The 9,695-nt window shown below is 37.8% G+C and overlaps 1 protein-coding gene across 1 annotated transcript; it reads right to left on the bottom strand.

The window, feature by feature from the left end:
* Window positions 1–387: 387 nt before the first annotated feature.
* Window positions 388–9,681, bottom strand: LOC124260507 (60S ribosomal protein L21-like). The gene is made up of 5 exons (XM_046694840.1): window positions 9,539–9,681; window positions 7,789–7,925; window positions 3,369–3,481; window positions 1,931–2,081; window positions 388–488 (listed from the first exon to the last, which is right to left on the bottom strand). Exons 2-5 carry the CDS (start codon window positions 7,915–7,917, stop codon window positions 399–401), a joined length of 483 nt encoding a protein of 160 aa, XP_046550796.1. The 5' UTR covers window positions 7,918–7,925; window positions 9,539–9,681; the 3' UTR covers window positions 388–398.
* Between the last annotated feature and the right edge of the window lie 14 nt (window positions 9,682–9,695).

A 9,695-nucleotide genomic window follows, 5' to 3' on the forward strand; every position in this document is an offset into this window, starting at 1 on the left:
GTCCATCGACAGTATTCCATAGCATAACAATACTTATCTGAATTAAACTTTGCACCGCACCTTTCCTACTGATTTAGAAACAGGAAGAAAGTCCATGAAGTTCTTTCCAAATAACAAATCACACAAATGCTTCAATAAATTTAAAGTTTTAAATGGCAGGATTATAGAAAGGAACCAAATGTTGAAATACAATCCCCAATCGGTATAGACAGTATTCGAGTTTACAAAGAACCTAGATAGTAGTCTTCAAGTTGCACATGAACAATTCTACACAAATACCAACAATTCCTTTGTAAAACTGCCTGTGAGCTTGTGTACTTTCAAGCAGACTTCAATGAAAGTCTAAACATCACAGACACATATTTTTTACAATTTTTTTTTATTTCCGTCCAGTTACATTAGGCCATGATCTCGTAAGGGATCGGTACCACCAGTTGGGGCTTGTTGTATCGTGTGCTCACCATGTGGGCAGTTCTGGGCTGCTTGGGCTGGAAAGAAATAATTGAGATCCAACATAACTGGCATAAAGGCAAAGGCTCCTAAGGCCCAAATGGAGCAAGAGATTTTGGGGGGTTGTACCAACCAGCGGGCACACTAATATCGGCAAGGTGGACCACTACAAATGGGCATCCATTGTGCCTATTTCAGCAGTTCACTGCCATGTATACACATCATTCCTTCCAGTTTTGTGTCTCAAAATGAACGATATCCCATCACGACCAATTTTACTTGCTTGTTTTCTTCCAACTTATACACACTGGAAGTTCCTGGACAATCTGTCAGCAGTTTCAGCTATTTGTCAGGAGTCAATTTTAAGAGCTTTTAAGCAGGTGAAGGTTCAATTTCAAGCACCAGCTCAATATGTTATTATCCCCCACCACGCGTTTAGCACGAAGCGGGGTATACAGAATGAGGCTCTGTCCGTCTGTCCGTACGTATGTATGTACGAATTGTAATGTCTTAAGAACCATTGACTGGATTCTTTTCATACTTGGTACCTAGGTTTATCACAGTATAAGAAAGATCCCAGTCAGGTTTGGTAACCTTGACCTTCATTTCAAGGTCACAAGGGGACTTTAACGTTTTACCCTTGTCAGCAAGATATCTCAAGAACCTTTCACAAGATTTTCTTCATATTTGACACCAAGCTTTATCTAGGGAAGGCACAGGGCTCCGTCGATTTTGGTGACCTTCCCATAATTTTCAAGGTCACGACACTTTGATGATTTCAGCATGTAAGCCTGCACGTTAAGCTTGGGGAGAGAGAGACTGACTGACTGACTGACTGCCTGAGTGAGTTTTCTTTTACGCCGGTTTTAGCAATATTCCAGCAACATCACGGCGGGGGGACACCAGAAATGGGCTTCACACATTGTACCCATGTGGGGATTCGAACGCGGGTCTTCGGCGTGATGAGCCAACGCTTTAACCACTAGGCTACCCCACCGCCCTGGAGAGAGAGAGGAGGAGAGACAGCAGAAAATGGCCTTCACACACTGTACCCATGTGGGGAATCAAACCTGTGTTGTTGGTGCGACGAGTGAACGCTTTAACCACTAGGCTACCCCACTGCCCACATGGGTCAAAGGTTGCAACAACCATGGTTAAATAGACAATGATCAATACCAAATGGTAAATAATTTTGATACCATTATGCAATTATGAACAGGTATGAACTGTATTCCATTCCAGATTTGAAGAAACATTGAATTATCACTTAAAAACTTGATTCATACAATATTTATAAAATACTTCTGTTCTTGTAATGTCACAAAGAAACCTTTCACAAACAGATAAAAAATTACAGATTTACTTCTTGTCTCAGCTTCATTTGGGAAGACACACATGCCCACCACATGACCAAGGGGACCAAGTCCCCTGTCTGAAACTTGTACCTCTCCTGTAGATGGCCCTGGCCGACAATAATTACCTGTCTCTTGGACTCGATCCTAATGCCCGTTGTCTTGGCCTCTCTCTTTGCACGGTCATTCTCTGCAGCACGCTTGAGGAAGTCGAGTCTACAGTTAGAGTGTTTCACATGCTCTACTCGCACGTTGATCCTCTTGGGGATGATGCGGTTACTGCAACAGGGAAATGTGTTATGCGAAACCAATGTAAATACAATTGAACATCTTAACTGTAGTTCTAGGTTTGCCAGGCATTGTTTTACATGCAAAGATAAAGATTACCACGTTGGACTTCCTGTACACATCATTTTGATGGCAAAAACAAAATGTCAAATTTAAGCCAAACAATAACTATGACTTTTAAAACTATGGAAGTTATGACATGTATCCATTCTCTGACAACTAAGCCTGGTATCAAGGTGGTAATCAGAACGAGATTGGTGCTATGGCGGTGTGCAGTCAAATGGATCCTTATGGAACAGGTTAAGTAGAAGTTATATGCATGTAGAATGGGGTTAAATTAATGGTTAAATGGTTTAATGTAAATGGTTATTACTGAACGGAAATGGGACTGACTTTCATCCAATCAATTCAAATAAAAAAATGTAAGTCCCAAGTCAAGGAGTATCTTTGGACTATGAGTTTTTGGATATCATACATTTTCGGATGGCAGTGTCTACTCTTAAACAGGTGTGTTGTGTCACACAGACCTTGTAAATACTCTGATGTTAGCTTGTCTTCTCTAAGTTAGTCCAAGTTTCACAGTTGTTCATGTGATTTGCAAGAAAACCAGTTTCTTAGTGTCTTAAAAACCATAATATGAAGATATACAATGGACACTTTTTATTACAATCCTTACAGAAATACTAGCTAATTGTTGCATGATTAACTTGAAGTACACATTTAGTATGGATCTGTCAATATGCCATTTCCAAAGACTGACTGACTGAGTTTGAATTTACGCCGCTTTTTGCAATATTCCAGCAACATCATGGCGGGGGACACCAGAAATGGGCTTCACACATTGTACCCATGTGGGGATTCGAACCCGGGTCTTCGACGTGACGAGCCAAGTCTTTAACCACTAGGCTACCCCAACGCCCCATTTCCAAAGACTAGAGGTGAGGTGAAATTGGGTTTAACGTCGTACTTGGGAAGATGTGGGACTGTTCTGGGAGTTTTGGGAAGCACACACTGCAAGGGATGACTATGTTGGATTTGAACATGCAATAAGTGTATTTTCATTCGCAAACCATAACCTACGACTGTCAAAGCTCACATACTTCTACACTTACTTGACATGCTTATGAAATTTGAGATCTGCACCCAAACAAAATAGATTTCAGCTATTCTTCACTTAATAACTGAAGCAGAAACTTCATCTACACTAAATTGATATTAACTGACTAAGCAATATTAAACTATGATTGGTGAGTAATGTTATAATCAATATACACATACCCAATCTGCTTGTTGACAATTACACCAACAGCATGTGGAGTGACATTAAAGACTCTCCCAGTCTTCCCATGGTAGAATTTATGTGGCATTCCCTTCTGAACAGCTCCGTCTCCCTGCACAACACAACAACACACATTGTAACAACTCCTCCTGGAAACATTTCCTACAAACAATTACATAGTCACATTATGAACACTGCACAATTTAAACTCCTACTCCATTGCAACATTAGACTTTTTGTACAGTGATAGTTATATATATGGTAATTTTGGTTATGGTATTTCAAAATTTAGATCTGGATGTAATGAGTGCTGGGTTTCATTTCTTATAAGACACATCAGATACATAATGGCATCATATGTTGGGCAACTGACTTCAAATCACTGTACCCATCTTTTTCCAACTTTTTAATTTTATGTGAGTACATTGCTATGATTGCAACTTATTTTGCAGATACATTATATTGTACTATCTAGTCATGTAAGAATGACTGTCCAGGGCTCGATTTATCAGATGTTAACCTACTTGCACCAGGTGCAACCTAACATAAAAAACCTAGTTACACCAGCTAAATTCCAGCTGCACTGCTTTTATTGCATTATGTAATGAAAGAAATAAGCTATTGAATTATTTAGATATTTTATTCACAAGTTTATCCACATTTCACACACACACACACACACACACACACACACACACACACACACACACACACACACACACACACACACACACACACACACACACACACACACACACACACACACACACACACACACACACACACACACACACACACACACAGACTGCAGTCTGTTGACCAATGACAAAAAAATTCCTGACTAAAAGATTCTTTGATTAGGTCAATAAATTCTCTCGTCTCCTTGTCATTTGCATATGTCTGGTCAGATTTAATTCCAAGTATTTCCAAAATTTCTAGCATTTGGGGGAAATCTGTAAATGGTTTCTCATTTTTTGCAGTCCAGTATGCTACCATGAATGAATAAAATCTTCATGGTGTCAACTTGATTTTCCTGCACTTTAATAGCAAAACTGATTTATTTTTGTGCAGTTGTGCTTGTTCATGCGCCTCAGATCTGAGGTGAGCCTCTCTAGTTTGATGGATTTCTATCACGCTTAATCTTGCACCCACTCCAAAAATAATTACTTCCTCCGCTTTAATCATACTTTTGACACGTGGCACAAGACATGATATTTTCAATCTCCTCATAATGCAACCAATCCCTGTTTGTTTCCATTGATTCCTCTTTAAATTTGAAAGTCTTTTTTAGCATTTCTTGTGGCTGGATTTATGCTTGTCTCTAATTCACATTTCAATTCATCATCTGTAGTTTTATCACCTGGCCTTGAACTGCCACACACATTGGCAATGTTAATGGAATCACTCTTGTTCATATTGGCATGTTTCTGAGTTGTGTTTATCACTTTTTAGGGGTGGGTATTGCAGAGAATTTTCATATTGCGATATCTTGCGATGCTAAAGCATGTATTGCGATATGTATTGCAATATATTGCATGAAGTATTTTTAAACAAAAACTACTTATAATCGAGTTACTTCTTGATTTATAGAGCAAAAACACAACACTGACTGACTGACTGAGTTTATTTTTACGCCGCTTTTAGCAATATTCCAGCAATATGACGGTGGGGGACACCAGAAATGGGCTTAACACATTGTGCCCATGTGGGGAATCGAACCCGGGTCTTCGGCGTGACGAGCCAACGCTTTAACCACTAGGCTAACCCACCGCCCCCCAAAACACAACAAAATCACTACGCTTGTTTAAGCTTTAATAACAACTTTTAATCATGATAAAATAAAAATGTGAATAACATTTGGCACAAATGAAACAAGGACATATCTGAACATTTCCGAGTGTTACGAAGTTTTCTGAATGCAAGTCAAAACACCAGTTTTCGATCAGCGTATCGCAATACGTATCGTTTTCATGTCTGAACCGGTAAATACCGGTAATATTGCGCAGCCCCATCACTTTTGTCAGCTAATTAACTTGATTTCTTCAGAAAAAAAGGTTTTAAACTTGCCTGTTGTTTGCTTTTGCTATCTATGGTTATTTTCATTCATGGTTTGGATAATCAAAGCTGACAGGAGGCTTAGCATTTCACACAGGCAACTGTGATAAATCTGTCAGCTATCACTTAAAATGATGATGTTGTGGGTTAAAACGTCAGAGGTTTCAGTGCACATAACCACGTTTCCTTGATGTGATACCGATGAAACCATAGCAACACAGCCATACAGCTGATCCCTGTATACAAGAGCTGTCACAGCCGAGAGGTGTCTATAAATAGCAATGCTTTGGTGCCATAGCTATTCAAAGTTTAGAAGAAAAATGAGCTGACATAATTATGCGAACAATGTTAGATTTATTGTTGATTTATTTCTCAAAAATTGACTTGCACCTGGTGCAAATTAGACTAATAATTAGGTTACACTTTGTAATATTGGGATGTAACAGTACAAGTAACCAAGCACTAAATCGAGTCCTGCTGTCATTTTATAGTTGTATTTATATTTGTACATTAACAATTGATTACAGACCTGGGGCATACCATTTCCTACTTGAACCAATGAAGGCCTTAGTGTGTGTGTGTGTATGTCTTTCATATATACAATTGAGTCATAACCTAAGCTGTTTTGGTGTGTTTCATACTTTTGAAATGATAGATATTTTGATTTATAGTTCATGAAAACGCAAAATTAATGCATGTTCTTTACACTAACTTCGATCAATGGAAGATTGGTAATAGTGACCAAGAAATCAAGCAATCAATCATGTTTTCTTGTAATAGACCAAAATCTATTTTGAAACACAAATATTATTTATAAAGTTGTTTTTATCCGTGTTATGAAATTTACCCATCATAAGAACTACTTAATCATTTAGCTGCTCAAGTTTGTAGTTCAACAGAGTGGTTTATGTATACAGTGAGACCTCGGATATTCGGACACATTCGTTTTTGTGTAAATCGTCTGGATAACTGACTATCCGGATATCTGGATTTCTGTCATCCATACACTTCTGGTTTAGAATCACTTTCAAAACAGCATGATCGTTTTGATTTGCCAATTACAATTCACTCAGTGTCAGAGAGGCCTACTAATCACCACCAATACCCTGCTGATTGGTCATTAATCCGAATTAGCAGACCTTGTCTCGTGTCAAGACATGTGGGACACTCGCGCTTCACTTCACACGATCAGAGGAAGATCAAAGCTTCGTGCGGATAAGTAAGTCAATTTTGTTTTGATTTAGCTGGTTGGTTTGTAAAATTTACCATCCTGGAACGGAAAACGCATATCCATTATAGACAGTCACCTTTATAACCAAAGAGATTTTTTTTTATGATAATTGAACGGAAATCGAGGTTTCCGGATATTTGGGGTCCAGTTTCCGGGGTATCACTGTATTAGTAATGACTACTAATTGATTGTTACATCTCTATTAATTATTATCATTTCAAATGACATATTTAGTGACGAGGTTGAATCTCATTCCACATATTAGTTCCTGTTTAGAGAGTAACTGGCAAAGTCGTCATACAGTTATGCTGTATAACTGCCCCAAAATAGACAGAAATGCCAAATGAGTATTGAAGAGTTCTCAAAATTAAGACTATCCAACATCAAACTTTTTAATCAGTCCAAAATCTCTCCACCCAAGCTGATATACATACAGGTTTAAGAAGACTGAGTCTGTACCATATTTATTTGATTTCCATGTACAGGATAAATCAAGGAGTTATAACAATTTAATTTGTACTTTATCTCAATGATGTAATGTTTTGAAGACTAAGAAGTATATAATGACGCCATATTTATTGAATAATATATTGTTTCACAGGGGTGGAAATAACCCATTGCCTGACGTCCCAGTCCAGTGTTTTTTTCTGTTGGGCAAGAAAATATGAATATCACGCTGTACCGGTGTCCAGTTGACTTTCCAATGTAATTATGTGCTTATTTAAAAAATCAACAAGAAAACTGTCCGGTATAGTGGAAAATTTATCAGGGCAAGTGATTTTACATGTGCCACTGTACCGGAGTACACTAGCAATTCTGAAGTTATTTCCACCCCTGGTTTCAGGGTCTGTTGTTATTCCACTTGATGGAATAAATGTTCACACCCTGTAACCACTGTCTTCAACCTTTGTTGCAACAATACACTATGTAGTATGTAGTGAAGATGCTGCCCTGGACAAACTGGACAGTAACTAATTTAATAGAGGTACCAGCCTCAATTTGACCATTAGAATGCATAAGATGAACATTAATTTTAATGAAACAAATTTGTTATATATATAAGATATTGATACATATACTACAGCAATACACAAGTTGATCAGAGCACTGGTACACAAAATCCTAATTTTCACCTTAATATCCACAATGTCTCCTCTCTTGTAAATCTTCATATAGGTTGACAGAGGGATAACACCATGTTTCTTGAATTTCTTTGAGAACATGTAACGCGTACCGCGCCTGTAACCCTTTGTGTTGGTCATGTTTAGGCCTGGAACAAAATTTTATGGATTATTGTTGGCACTTGATCAAAATTTACCCCAACTCCCTCACCCTAAGAATTGCAATGGGGATTTTGCCAGTAAAGACATTTCAGCTCCTTATGACCCAAAGATGGGGGGAGGGGCTTAAACCGCTGGAGAGAGAATTCCAGCAATAGATAGATAGAGACAGTGGAATCTCGATGGCATTGCAATTGGTCCGCTCAGGTTGTGTCCCCAGAAAACAGAACTCCAGCCAATACTACATATTTGTACTTCAATTCTTCCCAAAAGCATACAAAGGCAAAATGTTTCCCTTTTCCTTCAATATTTCAAAATGTTTCGCTGTATTTCTCGATGTCCAAATGTAAATGCAGAGCAGGAATGCTTGCACTCTGCCAGTAAAGACATGTCAGCTCCTGAAAGAGTTCCTTACATAACCCCCGCCTATTTTATAAGGTACTTTTCAATACTTGTAAATCTTTGTATACTTTGAAAAAAGGGGGTATGTAAGGAACTCTTTCCCAGCTCCCTATGACACAAAGATGGGGGATGGGCTTAAACCGCTGGAGAGAGAATTCCAGTATCAGATAGAGACAGACAGTGGAAGCTCTATGGCATTGCAATTGGTCCGCTCAGGTTGTGTCCCTAGTAAACAGAACTCCAGACATTACATATTTGTACTTTAATTATTCCCACAAGCATTCAAAGAGGTTGGGGAAACCTACCGATCGGCCTATAATAGGCCAAACGGGATATAATAGGCCGTTCCGCCTATTTTGCTATAGGCCGATTGGCCTATAATTATGATATTTATCAAATAAATTTGAAGTGGTGCATTTCCGCATGAGGATATTAACATCATTCAAGTTTTGATGTCCTACGGTTTTCATTCAAACCCTTTTTGAGCATTTTCATCACATAATAAAGGGGTTTGGAAATTGCTAATTAAATATAAGACATAATATTTTTGACAATTTTCACTGAAAATTAATGATATAGATATTCAGTTTTAGTTGTCAAAATGAAAATCTGTGCAAAATTGTGTTCGTAAATGAAACTTTTTTCCTGAACATTATATAAATTTCCATTTTGTCAAAAAACTTATTTTTTTCAAGCTGAGCAGGTCCAGTAACTATTCATCTCTATGCTCTAATAAAACCATATCGTGCGGAAATTGATAGTTTGTGAACTGTTAATAATAATGGTCAAATATAGCCTGATCAGCCTATAGCAAAATAGGCAGAACGGCCTATAATATCCCAATATTTCAAAATGTTTCGTTGTATTTTCGTTGATGTCCAAATGTAAATGCAGAGCAGGAATGCTTGCACTTTGTAATGGCTATTAATTACACGTCGATGCAGTACATCTTAAACAGGTTAACGAACTGTTATATGATTCTAGGACGCTTCAGTCATCCAGTCTGCAGTAAAACACGTGGGTGATTTAGTTCACAATAAGATATCAACAGAATTAGTTCAAATAACGGATGCAGATTAAGATTCGACATGTAGATGTATACTATCAGTCCATATACGGAAATACATTATAAATTTTATTTATTTGAATGAGATAAATAGGCAACTTATGTCTTGTTTGAGACAATTATTGAAACATGCACCTTGTCAGAGGAATGGCCGTCAAGAAAGGAAGTCACATGGGATCTCGCGAGAGGAATATCTTTGAGAATTTTATTAAGTTTTATAGAACAGAATCAATCGGAATTATTTGTGATTATATATTCTTAATTCGACTTCAAATATGATTCTGAAACAAAT

Source organism: Haliotis rubra, unplaced genomic scaffold, assembly GCF_003918875.1.
Source record: "Haliotis rubra isolate DU_JTF1 unplaced genomic scaffold, ASM391887v1 Scf766, whole genome shotgun sequence".
Taxonomy (NCBI): Eukaryota; Metazoa; Mollusca; class Gastropoda; order Lepetellida; family Haliotidae; genus Haliotis; species Haliotis rubra.

Excerpts from the sequence above, each read along its gene's own strand:
- LOC124260507 (XM_046694840.1), bottom strand. The coding sequence starts at position 7,917 with ATGACCAACACAAAGGGTTACAGGCGCGGTACGCGTTACATGTTCTCA. Across the intron at positions 2,082-3,368 it reads ATTGTCAACAAGCAGATTGG|TAACCGCATCATCCCCAAGA; the intron begins GTATGTGTATAT and ends TCCCTGTTGCAG. Across the intron at positions 489-1,930 it reads GGATCGAGTCCAAGAGACAG|CCCAAGCAGCCCAGAACTGC; the intron begins GTAATTATTGTC and ends ATTTCTTTCCAG.